Genomic DNA, 25,485 nt, shown 5'->3' on the forward strand with positions numbered 1-25,485 from the left:
AACATTGTAACACCTATAGCATTCTGTGAAGACTCCTGTATACGACTGTATAATTGTTTCAGTGTAGATCACATTCAGTACGTGTGAGACTATCTTGTAGGAGAAGGTTCGTCTTTCCTGTCCTTCAATAAGGGAGATCTGATTATCCTGGACCAACAGAATGGAGAGACTGTTATGAACTCTGGCTGGTGTATCGGAGAGTGTGTACGCACCAATAAGAAAGGGGACTTCCCGGCAGAATGTGTATATGTTCTGCCCACCATCACCAAACCTCCGCAGGAGATATTGGTGAGTCACATTGTGTATGTTCCACCCACCAAACTTTCATGGGTGTTGTCTCCCATCTGCTTTTCCACCAGACTTTCATGAGTCTGCCATTAGCTTTTCTTTAGCAAATGGTGGAAATTTCAGATGCCAGTTAAAATTCGCATTATAGTATTTCAGTCTTAACTTTCAAAGTCACAATTGCCTTTAAATGTGTGAAGGATCATAAAATTTGTGATTATTGTAACAGCTAGAACCATTACAGATGTTCTTCACACACACCCCGTTTTAAAAAAGTGGTGCCATACATGTTTAACATTATTCAATCAAAATCAACTCCAAAATGCATGCACTCGTAATTTTCACCATTGCAATCCATCAAGCATCTCAGTAAATATATAATTCATTGAAATGAAATGAATAGAAATCTGTAATAGAAGTATAAGTATCTTCCATTTAAAAATTCTGTGTATGTGCATGGCCGTGCTAAGCCTTGAGTAATTTGACCATGCCAATATGTTACAAGTCTTGATTATATATATTATAAATATAAAGTAAATTTCAATTGAAAGATTTTAATGAAAAATGAGGAAATAAGAAGTCTAAAATATGAGGTCCAAAAACAAGGCACGTCGACGTGCATACATGCACATGTTGACTTCAGCACAATGATCAGTATCAATTCTCCTTTCAAAGAAAACATGCAGTTTTGATTAGGCCTAATTGATAGAATGATTTTGCACTGAAAGACTTTCCCCATATGTAGACTAGATGACATAAAGTGTCATCCCAATATTGAGTTAGGCCTATAGTCTCATTTTCATTACGTGTCAGTTTTCTATACATGTCCTGTAGTTAAAACTATTGATATTAAGGTTTGTAACTAATTGTTTAAATATATAATAAATAAAACAGCAAAATTACAAGTACTATTTTGTGTGTGTGTGCAGGCATGTAAATATTAAACTGGTGTTGGGATCTCTAGGTTTTATCTAAAGAGGAATAACTCTAATACTATTCACTCAATCACTACTTGGTTGATTTTATAGCCTGCAACATAGTTGCCAAAATTAAAGTCATAGAATTTGTTTCTGGGATCATTTTTTATGTACATGTATAGCGAAAAATCAATCAATTTGAAAATTCTCAATATAGCATCGCTGGCCACATGGAAAACAAAAATAATTAGAAATATGAGAGAAAAATATTCTCTTATGAGTAGCCATGCAGCTTCTTTGCAACCCCGAGGATGGAATTACCTAATATTTCCTACACATGAAATATTAGTTAATTTTACCCTTGAGGTTGCAAAGAAGCAATAAATTTAAGCTTCGGGTTTCACCGCATTTTACATCCCTTAGTTGGAATTACCTAATATTTCATGTCTACCCATATTAAGAGTCTTATATATGCTCACAATACAAATTGCAAATGATTTTGATAAAAACAAAAAACTTACGGTCCTTCAAAGAATGGCACCTTCAATAGACAGGTGCATATTTACATTTCTGGTTATATGCCAATCTATCAATATTTTGGGAAAGTTAAAATGCAGCTTTAATTGCACTAATTCATTATTATAAAATGCAGCTTTAATTGCGCTAATTCATTATTATGACATTCAATGTATAAACATAAATTTCTGAAATTGTTGAAGATAAATGAATCAAAGTGATTGATTCAGTAAGAATGTATCTGATCAAAAGTCCTGTACATAAGTTTGTGTGAGTGTCCTGTACATAAGTTTGTGTGAATGTCCTGTACATAAGTTTGTGTGAATATCCTGTACATAAGTTTGTGTGAATGTCCTGTACATAAGTTTGTGTGAATGTCCTGTACATAAGTTTGTGTGAGTGTCTCTGATCATGGGTCCTGTACATAAGTTTGTGTGAATGTCCAGTACATAAGTTTGTGTGAATATCCTGTACATAAGTTTGTGTGAGTGTCCTGTACATAAGTTTGTGTGAGTGTCCTGTACATAAGTTTGTGTGAATGTCCTGTACATAAGTTTGTGTGAATATCCTGTACATAAGTTTGTGTGAATATCCTGTACATAAGTTTGTGTGAGTGTCCTGTACATAAGTTTGTGTGAATATCCTGTACATAAGTTTGTGTGAATATCCTGTACATAAGTTTGTGTGAATGTCCTGTACATAAGTTTGTGTGAATATCCTGTACATAAGTTTGTGAATATCCTGTACATAAGTTTGTGTGAGTGTCTCTGATCATGGGTCCTGTACATAAGTTTGTGTGAATGTCCAGTACATAAGTTTGTGTGAATATCCTGTACATAAGTTTGTGTGAGTGTCCTGTACATAAGTTTGTGTGAGTGTCCTGTACATAAGTTTGTGTGAATGTCCTGTACATAAGTTTGTGTGAATATCCTGTACATAAGTTTGTGTGAATATCCTGTACATAAGTTTGTGTGAGTGTCCTGTACATAAGTTTGTGTGAATATCCTGTACATAAGTTTGTGTGAATGTCCTGTACATAAGTTTGTGTGAATGTCCTGTACATAAGTTTGTGTGAATATCCTGTACATAAGTTTGTGAATATCCTGTACATAAGTTTGTGTGAGTGTCTCTGATCATGGGTCCTGTACATAAGTTTATGTGAATGTCCTGTACATAATTTTGTGTGAATATCCTGTACATAAGTTGGTGCCTTTGATGTTTTGTAGAATTTGTTTGTCCAGTCCACTGACCAGACTTTGACATCCACACACCATGAGACAGTAGTGGACATTACTCCAGGAGAGAAAGCTTACACCCTAGAAGAATATTCCATGGATCATTTTAGGTTAAATTAGTTCTTTTAAAGAAAACACGTTAAATTAGTTCTGTTAAAGAAAACACGTAAGATTCTCACTGTTTCTTTATGGAGATCTTTTCTGTCACCTCAACATTCAACCTCGTAAAGATACTCACTGTCTCCTCAATATTCAACCTCATAAAGAACCTCACTGTCACCTCAATATTCATCCTCATAAAGATCCCCACTGTCACCTCAATATTCAACCACATAAAGATACTGTCACCTCAATATTCAACCTCGTAAAGATATTCAGTCTCCTCAATATTCAACCTCGTAAAGATCCTCACTGTCACCTCAATATTCATCCTCATAAAGATCATCACTGTCTCCTCAATATTTAACCTCATAAAGATCCTTACTGTCACCTCAATATTCAACCTCATAAAGATCCTCACTGTCTCCTCAATATTCAACCTTATGAAGATCCTCACTGTCACCTCAATATTCAACCTCATAAAGATCCTCACTGTCTCCTCAATATTTAACCTCATAAAGATCCTCACTGTCTCCTCAATATTCAACCTCACAAAGATCCTCACTGTCACCTCAATATTTAACCTCATAAAGATCCCCAATGTCACCTCAATATTCAACCTCATAAAGATCCTCACTGTCTCCTCATTATTCAACCTTATGAAGATCCTCACTGTCTCCTCAATATTCAACCTCATGAAGATCCTCACTGTCTCCTCAATATTCAACCACATAAAGATCCTCACTGTCACCTCAATATTCAACCTCATAAAGATCCTCACTGTCTCCTCAATATTTAACCTCATAAAGATCCTCACTGTCACCTCAATATTTAACCTCATAAAGATCCTCACTGTCTCCTCAATATTCAACCTCATGAAGATCCTCACTGTCACCTCAATATTCAACCTTATGAAGATCCTCACTGTCTCCTCAATATTCAACCTTATGAAGATCCTCACTGTCTCCTCAATATTCAACCTCATAAAGATCCTCACTGTCTCCTCAATATTCAACCACATAAAGATCCTCACTGTCACCTCAATATTCAACCTCATAAAGATCCTCACTGTCTCCTCAATATTTAACCTCATAAAGATCCTCACTGTCACCTCAATATTCAACCTCATAAAGATCCTCACTGTCTCCTCAATATTGAATCTCTTATTATGTCTCTCCTCTTTCAGTGGGAGACATATTGTTTTTGTACTTTACGTCCCTCCATCTGTCTGTCTCACAAAATCTTGTGAACGCTTCTCCTCCTATATGGGTTATCGGATAGACTTGAAACTTTGTACAATGCTTCATTGCCATTTGCAGATGTTCATATTGTAGGGACAGGAGGATTCAATTATTTTCCTAAAAGTTATAGTGGATCAAAGAGGGGTGGAGGATGTAAAATAGTTTGTGAACACTTCTCCTATATGGCTAATCTGATAGATTTGAAATTTTTTGCAATACTTCAATGCCATTTGCAGATGTGCATATTGTCGGGACAGGAGGATCCAATTGTTGTCCTTAAAGTTATAGTGGATCTAAGAGGGGTGGAGGGTGTAAAGTAGTTTGTGAACACTTCTCCTATGTGGCTTATGGGAGTTCATAATGTCTATGTTCCTGCTCATGCTTTTTCCTCCATACCATGCAGTACATTAAGTTGAGGAGGTTTCATTTGGAGCACTTCCAATTTGGGGAACTGGGGAGACATTTGTTTTTCACAAAAACGATCTCTAGTTGTAAATATTGTGATGTCAAAGTCATCCGAATTGCTTGTGTAAAGGGATGTAACATTTCGCAAAATATTTATGGGAATTATTAATTCATTACACTTCAGACCTCCTCCAAAACGAACCCTGAGCAAGACTTTGTCAACAGCAAGGAGACGAAAACCTGATGAGTTGTGGCGATATTCAAAAGAACCCCTGAGACAGCCATTGCTGAAAAAACTGATGGGTCGCGAGGAACTAAGTCAAGAGGCATGCCTGGCTTTCATGGATATCCTTTATGATAAATGTGTTTTGTTAAAGTTTTATCAGCAAATTACTCTGAAGTTTTCTAACTATTTAAAATATTAAAACAGAAGGCAACATTTTTTTTTTTTTTTTTTTATACATGTAATAGAAATGGATCTGGATCAGATAAACTGTGTATTATGAGAATTTTTACGGCCTTGTCATAACTCTCGGTTAATATACAGATGGCGTAAATTAAAGCAAAGAAAATGGGACAGTACATTTTTTTATCCTGTCAAAACCTTTATAAATTAATTTTTGTAATCTGAGTCGGGTACTATCTGATATTGTTAAAAAAAAATCACCTTTATCGATTGTTTAGATTTTATAAATATAAACAATATTTATAGAAAAATTATACTAAATTTTCTACTGCACAGTTTCTTTTTTCCACTAGTGTATTACAATATGAAATACTGCATATTGGCTCAGTTCATAAACATGTCAGGTTTACAAACCATTGTTTTTCTAAGACACCAATTGAAGCCTTTCGTGGAGGCTGCTGATTTTTTACTTTCCTTAATCCACAATACCCATACTGAAATATATGGGAGATCACCCCTCTCGGAGAGGAAGGACTGCAAATGAACTGACAGACCAAATATTTGAGCCACCTCTAAGAACTGTAAGTTTTCTGTAGCTCATGTAAGCATTTAGCTTTTCTGATCAGAATTCCTCCATTGTCTGTTTGTTGACTGTTTGAACAATGAAACATCAAACTAATTCGATACTGGTGATAACATGATGACTTGGTACCAATGCTTTAGGTCACAGTTCAAGGTCAAACAACATTAAATGTACATTCTCATGAATATTACATCCATCAATTAATAGTTGCATTGGTAGGGGACATGTATTGCTTATACAATACTCTCACAATGCTTATTATTAATTTTTTTTTTTTTCAAACAACAACAAGGATACAATTTGTCAAAATACCTCTGCAAACACTGTCATATATTGATACTTGGAGATGGACTTGGAAGCATTTGACAATGAGTACAGGTCCATTGAGTTTCAAAATTTGGAGAATAGGAAGAACTTGTTACCGCAACAAACCAATTACATTATTTCAGAATATTATTTAAGAGTCATGTGATATGTGGTGTTCTGGTGTTCGGTTAAAATTGGCATCACATTTCAGTCTGAAGGAGCAAGATGATTGTCGAGGTTCATTGTCTTCTCGTTTCATTTTGCTGTGAAGTTTTGTACTTTTCATGATGTTATGTGATAAATGTCTTTTCATTTTGCTGTGAAGTTTTGTACTTTTCATAATGTTATGTGATAAATGTCTTTTCAGGAGATTCTGCGAGATGAGATATATTGCCAGATCATCAAGCAGCTCACTGACAACAGGAATGAGTAAGTTAACAGAAATTAGTGAGACACAGTTTCTTACAAATCTCATTTTTTGTGCTGTCTGTTTTGCTGACCAGCATATTAAATTGGCTCCAAAATTTTGAATTTTGTCGTATACAAGTATTGCAGATGTGGTGGGTTTTTATGCCCCCGAGATCGAAGATAGGAGGGCATATTGTTTTTGTCTGTTTCTGAAATGGACTATTTACAAGCAGTTCAGATTAGAGAATTTATGTAGAAGTATACATGTAATCTACCTCAAGTGAAGTGCCATCTACATCAAATGAGAATTGTGGGTCTTTCATAAAAGCATTTATTTAGAGTCTTCTGTGTTCCCCTCCCTGTGTATCACATAATGCCTCATGTTGATGATTTCTCTGTGTATCACACACAAAACCTCATGTTGATGATTTCTCTGTGTATCACACAGAGCCTCATGTTGATGATTTCTCTGTGTATCACACATAACGCCTCATGTTGATGATTTCTCTGTGTATCACACACAAAACCTCATGTTGATGATTTCTCTGTGTATCACACAGAGCCTCATGTTGATGATTTCTCTGTGTATCACACATAAAGCCTCATGTTGATGATTTCTCTGTGTATCACACACAAAACCTCATGTTGATGATTTCTCTGTGTATAACACAAAGCCTCATGTTGATGATTTCTCTGTGTATCACACAAAGCCTCATGTTGATGATTTCTGTGTATCACACATAAAGCCTCATATTGATGGTATCTCTGTGTGTCACACACAAAGCCTCATGTTGATGATTTATGCATTGTTGTTTTCCAGAACAAGTGAGAGGCGTGGCTGGGAACTGATGTGGCTAGCTACAGGGTGTTTTACGCCCAGCACAAATCTGCTGAAAGAAGTCATGCAGTTTTTAAGATCCAAAAGGAACCAGATATCCACTGACTGCGTAAACAGGCTGCAGAAAACTGTCAGGTTTGTCACAGAAATTAGTTCATTCAACATGGCAATGTTAAATGCTATCATAGAAACTTATCTGTATTCAAAGCCAGAATCAAAGTTCAAAAATTGATTTATCCACTAACAATGAAAATAAAACTGACCAATCAATGTTACCCTGAACAACATGCAATGCAACATTTGTTTTATTATACTGAATGTTATATAATCAACAAAACAAAAAAAACTTACGTCTGTTGACATTTGATCAATTGCTATCATGCAGTGTTTTGTATATCAATGCAGGTAGTTAGGGTTTATTACAAACTACATCATCTAACAATCTACGGCAAACCATACGTGCATAAGTTTGACACGTGATAATTTTTATATTATCACCGGTTCTCAACTAATGATACCCCCTGGAGTGCATGCTTTCTATTCTCAGGGAAATATTATATTTTTTCAACTGTTTTTTTTTGGCCAATCAGATTTAAGTATTTTACATGAAATTATAATAAAAATGATTGTCACATGTACCTCATTTGAAGTTTAAGAATGAGCTCAATTACAGGTCATTTCTGTGAACTCTCTTTTTCTTTGGAGAAATAGTGTTTTTGAAATTGAAATTCACAAGGTCAGTTGGTCGTTGTGATGGTTTTATTTACAAATATAATCTGTCATTGGTCGAATGCTCTGTCTGGCATGTTTCATACCAATTGTTAGGCTGGTCTTTACATACTAATTTTGACTACAGATTACTCCATTTACTTGATCAAGATAGAGGGTGACTGGTCAACAGGGGATGTATACTCCTCCTTAAGGCACCTGATCCCACCTCTTTTAGTTCTGTATTCTTCTTGGGTTTTATGAGATTGATCACTCTTATTTTTACTTTTCATTGATTACATGAACTGCCCCCCCCCCCCCCACCCCCCACCCCTGTTTAGGTTTTGTCTTCTCACTTGTTTATCATAAAATTTGTATCTAATCAAAATTGATCAAGTAGAACAACTTGTTTACATTGAAGACAAATCAGTCAGGAAAACCAAGTGACAATTTTGATCATTGTTATGACTTGCTCTAAGCAACACCTACCACTGAATTTGCAAAAGCTACATCAAAATCAAAATGGTGTATTGAATTTGATACAAACAATATAGTCTAGTATAAACTAGAATAATTATTGTCAAAATACTGTATGTTCTTCTACTTATTTTAGCGTAATGTTTGATAGGGAGCTGGTGCACTGTTTCAAATTGGCGTAATCATGACTTAGCATTATAAGTCCCCTACCGACGAAATCAAAGGGGACTTTAGGTTTGCGCTCTGTCCGTCCGTCAGTCCAGTTGTCCGCACTTTTTTCTCTGTTCTTGAAGATATTTATTTTATATTTGGTATGTTGCTTTGCCATAAGGGCTGTTCCAGAAATGATCAAATGGGGGGGGGTCGGGCGGCAAACGATATTTTTTTGTGTGGGTGGTCGTATTTTTTCATATTTTAATTGGTCCGTGGTTGGACTGTTAAAAAAATATTTATTATGGGTAGTGGGTAGTTTATATTGTTTTATTTTGTGCCACGTGGGTGTTGAGTTTTCAGAATATTTTTATTGTCGCTCTTGTCGTGTTGGTTACAAAACGTCGGAGGGAAAATTGAAAACGTGCTTTCGAAATGCTGCTTTCGAAATCGGAAATCGGAAGTAACATAGAACTATTCGAGTTGTCGCTCTTTGCAGCGCATAACTTCCCATTATGGCACTCTTCAAATTAGAGGCGCGTTTAGTAGGGTCCCTTTGGACGTGATGGCGGCGAACTCTGTTCTGTAGATTATTACAGTTTACAGTGCATCGATTTTGGGAATATTTTGAAACCAATAGGTACTCCGTTTTCTAATAAAAATAGGCAAACCTTAGTTGATTTATATGAGGGTACCGATGCAATATATTTATCAGTCGGTGTGATGGTGATATAGAGGCCTCCGGGCGCGGGCTCCATTACTGGCATTAGAAGACGAACTATTCGTGGAAAAACATATCCATACCCATTTCATGATAATAGCATCGTTTGGACTCCCAATCTTTCCAACATTCCCGCCATAGATGCCTTTGATTGTTGATGTGACATCGTTTCTTCAGAACTACTGTGATACAATGTCGCACAGGCATTACCGCGTCATTGACTAGAATGTTTGTCCCGAAAACCTCGCGAGATTTGTACCGTTTTCATTTTTAAAAATATTTTTGTGGTGGGTCTGGTTAGTTTTTTTTTTTATTAGATGGGTCATTGTAAAATGAGTTTATTAATTTGATGGGTCATGGGGTAATTTTTTATTTTTTTTAATGGGTGCTTGGTATATACAAAAGGTGCCTCCCGACCCCCCCCCCCCCCCCCCCCATGTATTTATTTCTGGAATAGCCCTAACAAGTTACAGATCAAGTTCGAATTTCGTCTTGGTCCATTGATTTTTCACTTAGTTATGACCCTTGGACTTAGAAAAATAGCATGAATAATCAGTTTTCCAGAATTTTTTGGTTGTGCTTGCAGATATTCATTTGATATTTGGTACATTGCGTTGCCATAACAAGTTACAGATCAAGTTTGAATTTGGTCCCGGCCTGTTGATTTTTCACTTAGTTATAGCCCTTGGACTTAGAAAAATAGCATGAATTATCAGTTTTCCAGACTTTTTTGGTTGTGCTTGCAGATATTCATTTGATATTTGGTACATTGCTTTGCCATAACAAGTTACAGATCAAGTTCGAATTTCATCTCCTTCCGTTGATTTTCCATTAAGTTATGGCCCTTGGACTTAGAAAAATAGCATGAATTGTTAGTTTACATCCAAGTTTCTTATCTCTGTAGATAAGAGTACTACACTCATTAAAACTCCTAGCATAGTAATACAACAATGTAGCTGAATTATTCATGATCACCTACATGTCACAGTTTATTGACTTGGTTAAAGATCTAAACCTAATTATAAATTTGTCTTTTTTCCTGGTCTAGTCTCTACTCGAATAGTAGTTGATTTCCAACCATTCCTATCATGGGTCCCCAATTTTCCCTTTTACCATAACCTACATAATGAACTTTGAATATTGTTGTGGTACAGTAATTTTTGCAACCGGTAGTGGACTAATGTATTGCCATGCAATACTCTTGGAATGCTTGTTTTATGCATGATGATGAATAAATTGGACACATCATACATATGCTAAAACTTGAGTCCCGTTGAAATAAGCATGTGATATACTTACAGTACTTTATTTTCAGAAATGGAACCAGAAAATACCCTCCTCATCAGGTGGAGGTGGAAGCCATACAGCACAAGACGACACAAATTCTCCATAAGGTCTACTTTCCTGATGACACAGATGAGGTATTGCTCAGGGTTAATCAATAAGTACACATGTTCAGGGTTAATCAATAAGTACACATGTTCAGGGTTAATCATTAAGTACACATGTTCAGGGTTAATCATTAAGTACACATGTTCAGGGTTAATCAATAAGTACACATGTTCAGGGTTAATCAATAAGTATACATGTTCAGGGTTAATCAATAAGTTACACATGTTCAGGGTTAATCATTAAGTACACATCTTCAGGGTTAATCATTAATTACATATGTTCAGGGTTAATCAATAAGTACACATCTTCAGGGTTAATCATTAAGTAAATATGTTTAGGGTTTATCAATATGTAAACCTACTCAAGACACAATTTCTATTCAACCAGCTAGTATTTGAGACATTAATTTTTTAGAATTTTAACTGACTACATGTGTAATGTTTTGCAGGCATTTGAAGTTGAGTCTAGCACAAGAGCCAAGGACTTTTGCCTTAACATTGCCAATAAACTATTGCTGAAATCTTCTGAGGGCTTTAGTCTCTTTGTAAAGATTGCAGACAAAGGTACACTTTACATGACATTCAGAGTGTGTCTGTACATGTAGATATATTGACATTCACAGAGTGTGCCTGTACATGTAGATATATTATTGACATTCACGGAGTGTGTCTGTACATAAGATATATTATTGACATTCACAGAGTGTGTCTGTACATGTACATGTAGATATATTGACATTCACTCCATTTTTCCTGTAACATTCTTACTAACTTAAACTAAAGGTTTATAAGCTGTTCACTGTATATGACATATCTTCAACATTTGAAAATACAACTCTGATTTAAAATGTTGACATAAGAAATATCTCTCAGTTTTTGAGAGTATGTGAGATGCCTTGAGCCTCTTTCCACAAGTATATATATTTCATTGAGCTCTGATGTGCTCCATTTAAAATGCCTATGTAAAGAGGCCTGATGTATATCATATCATACTTTCTTAAGCTGAAAGACGCTCCTTAAATAGATTCCCATCTAATGGCATTTCTTCTTTGCACCAGAGATTCAGATTTACATCAGATGTATATTATTTTTCCTTTGCAGTGATAAGTGTGCCGGAGGGAGATTTTTTCTTTGACTTTGTCAGGCATTTGACTGACTGGATCAGGAAAGCCAGACCAACACGTGATGGTATGTACAATTTCTTATATAACGTAGCTTATTTTCATAAAAATTTTAAACTTTTTTCTGTAAGTTGATTTGCAGCATCTGTCCATTCACCCAAAGTTTCAAGGTTTTCAATGAAGATAAACTTTATCTTTGAGTACAAACTGTGGGTACAGGATAGTGGGTACTACCATAGGCATATTGTCCACAAACATTTATGAGGGACACCTTCATACTGACAGAAATCTGTGTCTGTCATAGTAGACATCAGTCTCTTTGTGTCAGTCAGACTCATTCTCTTTTTGTGTCAGTCACACTCACTCTCTTTGTGTCAGTCACACTCACTCTCTGTGTGTCAGTCACACTCACTCTCTCTCTGTGTCAGTCACACTCAGTCTCTCTGTGTGTCAGTCACACTCACTCTCTCTGTGTCAGTCACACTCACTCTCTTTGTGTCAGTCACACTCAGTCTCTGTGTGTCAGTCACACTCACTCTCTGTGTGTCAGTCACACTTACTCTCTGTGTGTCAGTCACACTCACTCTCTTTGTGTCAGTCACACTCACTCTTTGTGTCAGTCACACTCACTCTCTCTGTGTCAGTCACAATCACTCTCTGTGTCAGTCACACTCAGTCTCTCTCTGTGTCAGTCACACTCAGTCTCTCTCTGTGTCAGTCACATTCACTCTTTGTGTCAGTCACACTCACTCTCTCTGTGTCAGTCACAATCACTCTCTGTGTCAGTCACACTCACTCTCTCAGTGTCAGTCACAATCACTCTCTGTGTCAGTCACACTCAGTCTCTCTGTGTCAGTCACACTCACTCTTTGTGTTAGTCACACTCACTCTCTCTGTGTCAGTCACAATCACTCTCTGTGTGTCAGTCACACTCACTCTCTCTGTGTCAGTCACAATCACTCTCTGTGTGTGTCAGTCACAATCACTCTCTCTGTGTCAGTCACACTCAGTCTCTCTGTCAGTCACACTCACTCTCTCTGTGTCAGTCACACTCACTCTCTCTGTGTGTCAGTCACACTCACTCTCTCTGTGTCAGTCACACTCACTCTCTCTGTGTCAGTCACACTCACTCTCTCTGTGTGTCAGTCACACTCACTCTCTCTGTGTCAGTCACACTCAGTCTCTCTGTGTCAGTCACACTCACTCTCTCTGTGTGTCAGTCACACTCAGTCTCTCTGTGTCAGTCACACTCACTCTCTCTGTGTCAGTCACACTCACTCTCTCTGTGTCAGTCACACTCACTCTCTGTGTGTCAGTCACACTCACTCTCTCTGTGTCAGTCACACTCACTCTCTCTGTGTGTCAGTCACACTCAGTCTCTCTGTGTCAGTCACACTCACTCTCTCTGTGTGTCAGTCACACTCACTCTCTTTGTGTCAGTCACACTCACTCTCTCTGTGTCAGTCACATTCACTCTCTTTGTGTCAATCACACTCACTCTCTTTGTGTCAGTCACACTCAGTCTATCTGTGTCAGTCACACTTACTCTCTGTGTGTCAGTCACACTCACTCTCTCTGTGTCAGTCACACTCACTCTCTCTGTGTCAGTCACAATCACTCTTTGTGTCAGTCACACTCACTCTCTATGTGTCAGTCACACTCACTCTCTCTGTGTCAGTCACAATCACTCTCTGTGTGTGTCAGTCACACTCAGTCTATCTGTGTCAGGCACACTCAGTCTCTCTGTGTCAGTCACACTCACTCTCTCTGTGTCAGTCACACTCAGTCTCTCTGTGTGTCAGTCACACTCACTCTCTCTGTGTCAGTCATACTCACTCTCTGTGTGTCAGTCACATTCACTCTCTTTGTGTCAATCACACTCACTCTCTTTGTGTCAGTCACACTCACTCTCTTTGTGTCAGTCACACTCAGTCTATCTGTGTCAGTCACACTTACTCTCTCTGTGTCAGTCACACTCACTCTCTCTGTGTCAGTCACACTCACTCTCTCTGTGTCAGTCACACTCACTCTCTCTGTGTCAGTCACACTCACTCTCTGTGTGTCAGTCACACTCAGTCTCTCTGTGTGTCAGTCACACTCACTCTCTCTGTGTCAGTCACACTCACTCTCTCTGTGTGTCAGTCACACTCACTCTCTCTGTGTGTCAGTCACACTCACTCTCTGTGTGTCAGTCACACTCACTCTCTGTGTGTCAGTCACACTCACTCTCTCTGTGTGTCAGTCACACTCACTCTCTCTGTGTGTCAGTCACACTCACTCTCTCTGTGTCAGTCACACTCACTTTCTGTGTGTCAGTCACACTCACTCTCTGTGTGTCAGTCACACTCACTCTCTCTGTGTCAGTCACACTCAGTCTCTCTGTGTGTCAGTCACACTCAGTCTCTTTGTGTCAGTCACACTCAGTCTCTCTCTGTGTCAGTCACACTCACTCTTTGTGTCAATCACACTCACTCTCTTTGTGTCAGTCACACTCACTCTCTTTGTGTCAGTCACACTCAGTCTATCTGTGTCAGTCACACTCAGTCTCTTTGTGTCAGTCACACTCACTCTCTCTGTGTCAGTCACACTCACTCTCTCTGTGTCAGTCACACTCAGTCTCTCTGTGTCAGTCACACTCACTCTCTCTGTGTCAGTCACACTCACTCTCTCTGTGTCAGTCACACTCACTCTCTCTGTGTCAGTCACACTCAGTCTATCTGTGTCAGTCACAATCACTCTCTTTGTATCAGTCACACTCAGTCTCTTTGTGTCAGTCACACTCAGTCTCTCTCTGTGTCAGTCACACTCACTCTTTGTGTCAATCACACTCACTCTCTTTGTGTCAGTCACACTCACTCTCTTTGTGTCAGTCACACTCAGTCTATCTGTGTCAGTCACACTCTCTTTGTGTCAGTCACACTCACTCTCTTTGTGTCAGTCACACTCAGTCTATCTGTGTCAGTCACACTCAGTCTCTCTGTGTCAGTCACACTCACTCTCTCTGTGTCAGTCACATTCACTCTATTTGTGTTAGTCACACTCACTCTCTTTTTCAATCATACAAGTTTTTAAATCTCTTGAACTAGTTCTCATTTTGAATGTCTTCATACATGAAGTCAAATAGTCTTCAGAAGCATGGTTTTAGGCATTAGAGTGGAGTACTGAATTTTTACACCCAATTTCAAATAGAATTTGTAATACAGAATGTGTTCGATGAAAGATCTGTTAAATTGATTTCCATAATTGATTATTCCATTGTAGATTGCTTTGAATTGATATAAATTTCTGTTATCACAGGAAGTGTGCCATCCTTCACTTACCAAGTGTTTTATATGAAGAAACTATGGACAAACACAGTCCCAGGGAAGGACTCGCACGCTGATCAAATATTTCATTATCACCAGGTGTGTATAATCAAATAGAACCGATCAAATATTTCTTTATCACCAGGTGTGTATAATCGAATAGAACTGATGAAATATTTCTTTATCACCAGTGTGTATAATCGAATAGAACCGATCAAATATTTCATTATCACCAGGTGTGTATAATCAAATAGAGCTGGTCAAAGCTGGTGATCAAATGGTAAAAGCAAGTTACATTTGTGTACATACATGTCGATCTATGCTATGCCTGAATCCACCCTGTGATATCAAATTAGCACTCTAGACAGTACGATGTTAATTATTCATTAACATATTGTGAAGGAAGTTGTAGTGGACATTTTAACAATCGAGCCACACTTGAAAGGTGGTGAAATATGAAGTCAAAGTCAGAACTGGAACATGGGGTTTTGGGAGAGAACTGGAACATGGGGTTTTGGGAGAGAACTGGAACATGGGGTTTCGGGAGAGAACTGGAACATGGGGTTTCGGGAGAGAACTGAAACATGGGGTTTCGGGAGAGAACTGGAACATGGGGTTTCGGGAGAGAACTGGAACATGGGGTTTCGGGAGAGAACTGGAACATGGGGTTTCGGGAGAGAACTGGAACATGGGGTTTCGGGAGAGAACTGGAACATGGGGTTTTGGGAGAGCCTTGCTCGCGCTCTAGCTGATAGAGCTGATGTACAGTACCCGCAACGTTATTCTTGACATGATAAACGATAGAACACGATACACACACGATAGGATAGGATACACGCACGATACGATAGGATACACGCACGATACGATAGGATACACACACGATACGGTAGGATACACGATAAACCTGATAAACGCAAAACATGATAAACGATCTTCACGATAGACCTGATAAACGCAAAACATGATAAACGATCTTCACGATAAACGGAAAACCTGATAGAAATGTTGTAAATTTAGAAACGGTTTAGACGGAACGAAATTTTGATACCTACAACATAATTACATTATGTTTACATTATGTTGATAATAATATTGAAGGATTTCAATGTTCATTATATACCTACATTACGGACAAAGCGGATTTCTTGTTTCCCGCGTTCTCGCGATGGGGAAAAATCTAACGCGGTAATCTATAGGTAACTCAGGAAAACCGCGTTCTCATCGCGGGATGACTATCAGCTACCTGTCCCCGTCGCGGTAACATTTGTTTAAAACATTGATCGGTTTTGTACCATATAATTTCTTTAATCCACGGTCGTACGTTTTTTTTGTTTTGTTTTTTAATGCCATCACAGCTAAAATTAAAAAAATAAAATAAAATATATACGGCATTGAATTCATTATTTGATATCTATATGAATTTTATCAGCCAATGATTCTAAAACTTATATTGTCACCTAATGTTTAATATATAGATTATACAGGGAATTAACTAAATGTAATATAATGTAGTGATATCATGCTTCAGTAGCTCTCTTATGCTAATGTATATTACCTTGAGTATGATATAAAACCAAGTAATATTGTGCGTGTAGCGAGGAGGGGGTTATTTTGCATCAAGCTCTAAGTTCACGGCTCATTCAACATCTCAAGTTATTTTCATAACGACCGCTTTAAAAAAAATCAACCGCACTACCCCTGTTAGATATTTTTACACTATGATTGATAATTGATAGTCATAAGTAATTGGAACATATTATTTGAATTGATATTTTGTTAACAAAACATAAATATACTGTTTAAAAAACATAAACAAAACCCGGCTTGTTTTAAATTCGCAATTTTGAAACGCTTAGTGTGTAAAAAAAAAAAATCAAATAATCATCAAAACCAACATAAATTTCCAGTATCTACACGTACGAGTATTGGTACATGTGTACATGTACAAGGTATTTAAAAAAAAACAACGATGACAGCGGAATCGTGCCCAGTTGAGCAGAATTTTGGGGGATGCAACACCCTTACACCCTTTTAAAACTTAATCTTCTAAATGTGTGAAATACAATGTCCCTGAGAATGTTAGCTGTCAAAACACGGGTGATACACAAAATCAGATATAAGGACGCGCACAAGTTCAGCAGTTGCTATATAAGTAGCATACTCGTGGAAAAAAATTCGGAAGAAAAAGAACCATTATTAAAATATACATGTATGTGATAAACAATGTAATTTACTGATTTTTCCTTTCAAATCGGAACTCCCTATTTTTCTGTTAGTGTTAATTACAAATAACTGTTTCTAGACAAACAAATGTTTATGAACTTCAGAAGGAGCTTTCAGATTTACTGTGCTCGGTTTACTGTCCTACTTTCCAGACTACTTAGAATTAAATTGTGATAAATTTTCACTCTCTCTCTGGACAGACAAATAGCTCTTCTTCTGCCTTAAAATCGACAACTTTATGTTCTCCTTCAAATATACCGTCTTTCCTCGATTCCTAAAAATAGCTTCTTTAACAAAACGAATAAAGGTTTCGGAAAGTATCGTACTTTTTCATTAGATTTTATATACGATCCCGATAGTTTCCGAAGCTACACGATAAACGATTTTCACGATAAACGGAAAACCTGATACACGCAAAACACGATACACGATAGACCTGATAAACGCAAAACACGATAGAAAACGGAAAACCTGATACACGATAGGATAGGATACACGCACGATACGATAGGATACACGCACGATACGATAGGATACACGCACGATAGAGCACGATAGGAATGTCAAGAATAACGTTGCGGGTACTGTATCTGACTCCAGAGTTAACTGATCATTGACACTCTTGTAAACCAGTGAAAGTATTGATAACACCAAGAAATTCAGCATGCATTCTCTCAATATTACTTGTAGTTTGTGTAATTTATGCATCAGGCCTCTCTGAACAGAATTTTTTTTATTATTTTTATTTTGTAGAAATATATGAATACCATTTTTTTTCTAAATTCAGGAACTTCCCAAACTTCTGCGTGGCTATCATAAATGTAACAGAGAGGAGGCAGCCCAGCTCGGGGCACTCATTTATCGCGTCAAATGTGGTGAGAACAAGTCCAGCTTGGGAAACATTCCGTAAGTCATCAAATTAATCATTATTTGTTCATACTGTAAATTTGTATTCTATTTTGAATAGTTATTAGTAAAATAGTTTTCAGTTTATGGATCATAAATTTATAATGCTAAAACATTCTTAATTTTTATTATATACCCATCAATCTTTCGTTTTTTGATACTGTGGATTTCACAGAATGTGATCCGGTTTTCCGGATCACCACACTGTGGTTTTCTGATTCCGTATCAGTATCCTCTGAAACTGAAAACATCACAATGATGTCACAATGCATCAACGCAACGTTTTTGTGGAAAATATTGACCGGGTCACAAACAAAACTGCGTACACAAAATATAATTTCACAGTATGTCTGTATTTTTGATAATTTGGATTACATTTAGAATCTTATAAATGTGGATTTAAAATGCATAAGAGGGTATATAATAGATTTTGCATCTCATGTGATCTGATGATCCGCACCTGTCAACTTGATGTGATCTGACTCTTCGGATCAAGTTACTGTAGTAATAATATATATGTATTGAATGTGGCATTTATGTTATTGACATTTGTTTACATAATGATTTCAGACGAATGCTGCGTGAGCTTGTTCCAAGTGACCTAGTAAAGACTTATTCACCTGATGATTGGAAGAGAGTGAGTATATACCTCCACAATCAGCATACATATACCAGATCCTAGACTATCACAGTCAGTATACATATACCAGATCCTAGACTATCGCAGTCAGTATACATATACCAGATCTTAGACTATCGCAGTCAGTATACATATACCAGATCCTAGACTATCACAGTCAGTATACATATACCAGATCCTAGACTGTCACAGGCAGTATACATATACCAGATCCTAGACTATCACAGGCAGTATACATATACCAGATCCTAGACTATCACAGGCAGTATACATATACCAGATCCTAGACTATCACAGGCAGTATACATATACCAGATCCTAGACTATCGCAGTCAGTATACATATACCAGATCCTAGACTATCACAGTCAGTATACATATACCAGATCCTGGACTATCACAGTCAGTATACATATACCAGATCCTAGACTATCACAGGCAGTATACATATACCAGATCCTAGACTATCACAGACAGTATACATATACCAGATCCTAGACTGTCACAGTATACATATACCAGATCCTAGACTATCACAGTCAGTATACATATACCAGATCCTAGACTATCGCAGTCAGTATACATATACCAGATCCTAGACTATCACAGTCAGTATACATATACCAGATCCTAGACTATCACAGTATACATATACCAGATCCTAGACTATCACAGTCAGTATACATATACCAGATCCTAGACTATCAAAATCTAGACATATTGCGATCCTTGATCATTAAAACAAAAGATGAAAATACAAATATAATGTGAATGTCCATGATTTGTGGCTTTGTTTCAGCACATCATTGGGTATTACAACAAAAATGCTGGAATGTCACAAGAGGAGGCTAAAGTGGACTTTTTGAAGATTATTTATAATTGGCCAACCTTTGGGTCTGCTTTCTTCGAGGTCAAGCAGACAACTGAGCCTAATTATCCTGAAATCCTGCTGATAGCAATCAACAAACATGGCGTCAATCTGATCCACCCAAGTACAAAGGTATGGTTACCGCCATTGTAAACAAACACGGCATCAATCTGATCCACCCAAGTACAAAGGTATGATTACCGCCATTGTAAGAAGAGGCATGTACTGGAGAAAATCATACTGGTTTTTGTCTGTCCAAATTTTTGTGGCATGAGAAAAAGAATGAACATGTTGATGGGACTGGGGCTAAAGTGGTCAGCTGATTTTAATGTTGATTGGACTGTGATTTTATTGTTGGTAATTGAATAGAATGTTGATGGCTGGACCGGGGCAACAACAAATATTATATCCCACATCCTACTTTAACAACAAATATTTTACCTCCATAAAACTGTGTGACATAACAGTAGTTTACTTGTGTTGAAATATTAAGGTATATCAGTAATGTATACGTCATAAACAGATGGGATTGTGGGAAATATCTTAAAGAGCGATAACTTTATCTTGCAAAATGGCAGCCTCCAGCAGATGATGTGTAGCTATATTTAATAGCCGATTTCTACACAACAGATTACAATCAAATGGAAATAACCAGTGGACTTAATTACTAAATATTTAGTATTTGAAATGTGAAAATATTTTTTTATACCCTACGTTCCCTTTAAGGTATATCAGTAATTTAGCTGTGTTCAGGATTAAGGTGTATCAGTAATGTAGCTGTGTTCAGGATTAAGGTGTATCAGTAATGTAGCTGTGTTCAGGATTAAGGTGTATCAGTAATGTAGCTGTGTTCAGGATTAAGGTGTATCAGTAATGTAGCTGTGTTCAGGATTAAGGTATATCAGTAATGTAGCTGTGTTCAGGATTAAGGTGTATCAGTAATGTAGCTGTGTTCAGGATGACTGTAGTCGTCTGTGGAATCACTTGTGAGCAACACAACCAATATTTGAAGTTTCTTCTTGAAATATATTCATTACAAATAATTTCTCCAGCCATACAATTTTGCCAGCTTCATTGTTTGAATTTCTTTCTTAGGACATACTTGCTACACACCCATTCACCAAAATCTCCAACTGGAGTAGTGGGAATACCTACTTTCACATGACCATTGGCAATCTTGTTCGTGGAAGTAAGCTGCTGTGCGAGACCTCGCTGGTAAGTGATGCAACAAACACCGAGTCCTCTTTGAATTATTATATTTTATTCAATATGTATTTCAGTGCGCACCAGTTTAATCATTATGTGTCAGTCAATCAGATTGCAATGAATACCCATTATTCTTGATTATTATGTCTTCAGTCAAGTTGTATTGCAATGAACACCAGTTTAAAATGAAGGGGAAAAATTTGTAATCTTTTCAAACAATGTCTATAATGCAGTGGACTAGGCAATAGAGACTAAACTTGTTTTATTATTACATGTAGATCTAAATCTGAAAATTTTATTTTAATGGTTAAAATTTATTATGATAATCTTATTATAGTTATTGATAGAATTAAAATCAAATTTAAGATTTTATCAAAATAAAGATTTAGTTCTGTTGAATATATAGCACCATACAGAAATCAATTTTTGTATGGGAAGACAATAATGTAATTTTGCTTCATTCAGAGCAAATATTAATAAGAAAAGTTTATGAACCTTTTTTCTGTCATTGAAATAGCAAATAATAATTTTGCAACAAAAATTTTGACACCAAAATGACAGCTAGTATTGCTGTATAGTATATATGATGTCTATGTAACATACCTAATGGTGTAGCCTTGTACCCCCTCATTCTTAGTACATATGATCTTTGAATTTCTTCCTTTGCTGAAAACATATTGTATCTGAAGAGTTATATCCCTTTGTATCTGAAGAATTAATTCCCTTGTTTCTGAAGAGTTATATTCCTTTGTTTGATAAGAGTTATATCCCTTTGTTAGTGAAGAGTTATATTGTCAGAAGTTATATTTCTTTGTTTTCTAAGAGTTATATCCCTTTGTGAAGAGTTATATTCCTTTGTTTGTGAAGAGTTATATCCTTTGTTAGTGAAGAGTTACATTCCTGTTTCAGGGCTACAAGATGGATGATCTTCTGACTTCATACATAAGTTTGATGCTGACCAGCATGAACAAACAAAAGAGTGTCAAAAAGTGAGATTCCAATTCCAAAGACAGATATGCAATACGGACAGCAGAGTGATTTCTTATGTCCCAGTGTAACCTGTGATACATTGTTTTATTCATGATAAAAAGATATATACCTTTTCAGAGTTTTTAATGTTCAAAATCCATGATTTTTCTTTCTGTTGTAATTATGTTTCAAATCAACGTTCAGTTCTCTTATGCAGTCTTTTGTTCGTGAATCTTTTTTTTTGTAAGACACATTCCTGAATGTGCTGTTATCCTGTATGTGTGTAGTATTTGCCCATAACATATATTGCTATTTATGTATATTTTATCAGTTTTTAAAACATCAAGCTTTATTTGATGGTAAACCATTGTGCAGTTGATTAAGGAATCGCTGTCTAGTGTGTTGGGTGTTTGAGGTCATTAACTACAATGAAAAATGTGATAATTAAGCATACATGTAACTGAAGCTGATATGCACAAATAATTACTTTTTTTTTCAAAATATAAAATTGACATATCAAAAATACTACCTATAGAAATGGAAATACCCATGGCATTCTCGTGCTAATTTCCATAGTCCCCACCCACTGATGTCATGACAAGTTGCCGATTTGCATGCAAGTAAGACATGCAGATGTAGTATATGGGAAAACTAACACATTGGAACTTCAAAGAGAAGACAGTTCGAAATGTAAATACATGTATTTCAATACCATTTCATTATCATTGCTAACGTCATGCCTAACTTTAAATATATTTAAGTATATGTATATATATATAGCTGATGTGGATTTGTGAAATATTTATTATGATCAATATGCAATAGCAATTTGTACACAGGGTGTAACAGTATATATGCAAGCTTCCATTACTAGTAAGACATTTTACACAATGTCTCGTGGAGTCGGTCTGTTGATCACCATTCAAGGTCCTCTTTCTTACTGCTTCTTTTGCAGGTCTTTTTCCGTACAGTTTGGGTACAGTTTGTATTTATGTTTAGATAGATGACAACGTGGCTCACACTAGAAAAGTCCCCTAATGGGCTCATGGCTGTATGTTACCATGGAAATATTTTGTGTAATTGGAACTTGAATTGTTTTGCATTATACTGAAGAAATAGCTTCATGTCATGTTTTCAGTGAAATAAAGTCTATTGTTCTAATTATATGTAAAACAGAATAAACTAATACTTTTGTTATGAACCTGTGCTTTTTAGTTACTTAGAGCTGAGAGTGTCTGCCTGAGGCAATTGTAACAACCCGATCATTCCCGCATGCAAATAGAATACCTTTGTAAAAAAAAAAAAAAAAAAAAAAAAAAAAAAAAAAAAAAAAAATCCATTTAAAATGGTGATGGTGTTCCGATTAGGCCTTGGGATGTAAATCGCTGGAAACAATTTAAATTACCTAGTGCTATCTGTGCTCATCAGTTGTCAGTCGGCTGTCGTGTGTTAACTTTTGAACATTTCCAACTTCATCGCCAAACGTGGTGTGTAGCATTTTCAGGAGATAGAAAAATGAATCAAAGATGTGAATAACAAAGTCACTGCACTCTTGAATCCTTAATTGTAGGAGTGGGGCTTAAAAGCTTTAGAAAAAATGATGTCTTTTTTAAAATTCTTCTTTACTTCTGAACATGATTGATTGCGGTTTTGCACCGTTTTGGCAATATTTCAGCCATTTAACGGCGGTCAATTGAATATCTTTGGTTGTGAGTGTTTGAGTTTCCCTGACGTCCCCCAGTGAGCCTACTCTTTTTTTGAAAACCAGGAAACGATCCTCTGTGTGCTCATGGATGAAAGGTAAAGATAAAGAACAGTGATCAATCTCATAGCTCCTATAAGCAATACGAAATAGAGAGGTGGGCTAACACGGACCCTTGGATATACCAAAAGTGGGATCAGGTGCGTAGGAGGAGTAAGCATCCCCTGTCGACCGGCCACACCCTCCGTGAGCCCTATATCTTGATCAGGTAAACGGAGTTATCGGTAATCAAAATCAGTGTGCCAAGAACGACCTAACAATCGGTATGAAACACGTCAGACAGCATTTGACCCAATGATGGGTTGTATTGGCAAAGTAGATTGTTATAACGACCATAGAATTTGCGAAATGCTGACTTTAAACGAGACAGTTGGATCCCCCTGCACCACTACCTTGTTTGTCAGTAGGCGGCCTCGATTTAAAAACAGCGCCAATGTAAAATCAAAGTTTCTAACAGGATGCATTCCGTTATTAGATCAAAACACAACACAGCAGCTATTCGTAATTGGAATGAAGTGTGCTAAGGAATTCGTAATTACAAAATGTCATTGGTGCGACTTCTTTTCCCTTTGTTCCTTAAATCTTGATAAGGGAAAAGGATAAGAATGCAACTTTCATTTACGAAATGACTTGGAGCAAGACGGGAGTACATTAACAAGCTTGATCAACTGCAGATAAGTAATGACTGTGAAATTCCACATTGGTATAACTCATAGTGAAGTGGAAAGTGCGCTCAGTCATACAACACATGGACCGTTTAGTAGGATAGTGGCTTCCTAGTTCTTTGTGGACGGGGCGATGTGTGTACGTCATCAGACGGTCCTGTAAGGTTGTCACGCACTCCTGATTCCTCGGGCTGTGGAGGGATTGACAATACATCGGGTATCGAAGAAGGTCCAGTATCGGTGATGGTTCATTATTAGGTATTTCTTAATCGTTGAATAGGAGTTCAAATTGGCAAGGGATCAATGGATTTACCATCACTGTCGTGTTCATGTTTGGTAGCGATACCATCATCCATGTCGTAGTCATCGGGTAACGAAAGTGTTCGGTGTTCTGGATGGGATGTTGTAGCATTCATTGGTCTTCACTACGACTTAGATCGGAGTTGGTTGCCTGAGAAATTTTTATATAACATCAGCTATGGATACCATAATGTATCTTAGGCGGGCTTTAATACAAGACCACCAACAGAGATAGCGAGAGCAAAGTCAATGCAAGACTTTCTCGAGTGTGGTTTTGACAAGGCACTGCTGATGTGATTAGACTCTCGTTGTTCATGCTTTCGAGTGATGCTGTTTCTGTCAGCAATGGGGAGATGTTCATGGGTAAACTGATTGCGTTGAGTATACATTTCTCGAGCTTTTCCCTCCCTGCTCAAAGCCATAAACGCCGAGCATAGTCTTAAATGTTGCAGACCTTCACCGGCAATGCCAACGTCTCCATGTGAGTGAAATATTCTCGAGAGGGATGTTAAACAATATACAATCAATCACTTTTATTTGGATTTTTCAATCTTCCGATCTCGAGATTAATACAATAGTGATTCACTACCTTAATGCCATAAAGTCACAATGCCACACACATAACCAGTCTTGTGAAATGACTGTTTTGGTGGCAGATAGTCGGAGTCATCATGACACTGACCCACTTTTCGTGTAGCTCTGTAGGGGTGTTTCCGCCACAATATAAACCATCGGCAAGTTTTGCAACAAATCTGCACACGAGTTCTTCAAGGGGAATTTCTGATTCCGGTATAGAATCAGACGCCTTTGAATAGGGATATCGATATCATAG

The 25,485-nt window shown here is 37.1% G+C and overlaps 1 protein-coding gene across 1 annotated transcript in view; it reads left to right on the forward strand.

Moving 5' to 3' along the window:
• The window catches only part of LOC125658263 (myosin-VIIa-like), a 61,837-nt gene extending 38,710 nt beyond the window's left edge, over positions 1–23,127 (forward strand). The window contains exons 31-45 of the mRNA XM_048889471.2: positions 101–288; positions 2,945–3,063; positions 4,883–5,043; positions 5,594–5,685; positions 6,361–6,422; positions 7,222–7,374; positions 10,611–10,716; positions 11,136–11,250; positions 11,788–11,874; positions 15,105–15,211; positions 18,126–18,244; positions 18,815–18,881; positions 19,683–19,883; positions 20,847–20,966; positions 21,867–23,127. Of these exons, the coding sequence (XP_048745428.2) occupies positions 101–288; positions 2,945–3,063; positions 4,883–5,043; positions 5,594–5,685; positions 6,361–6,422; positions 7,222–7,374; positions 10,611–10,716; positions 11,136–11,250; positions 11,788–11,874; positions 15,105–15,211; positions 18,126–18,244; positions 18,815–18,881; positions 19,683–19,883; positions 20,847–20,966; positions 21,867–21,950 (1,781 nt within the window). The 3' untranslated portion in view covers positions 21,951–23,127. The remainder of the gene's footprint in view (positions 1–100; positions 289–2,944; positions 3,064–4,882; positions 5,044–5,593; positions 5,686–6,360; positions 6,423–7,221; positions 7,375–10,610; positions 10,717–11,135; positions 11,251–11,787; positions 11,875–15,104; positions 15,212–18,125; positions 18,245–18,814; positions 18,882–19,682; positions 19,884–20,846; positions 20,967–21,866) is intronic.
• The last annotated feature ends 2,358 nt before the right edge of the window (positions 23,128–25,485 follow it).

Source organism: Ostrea edulis, chromosome 9 (genome assembly GCF_947568905.1).
Source record: "Ostrea edulis chromosome 9, xbOstEdul1.1, whole genome shotgun sequence".
NCBI lineage: Eukaryota > Metazoa > Mollusca > Bivalvia > Ostreida > Ostreidae > Ostrea > Ostrea edulis.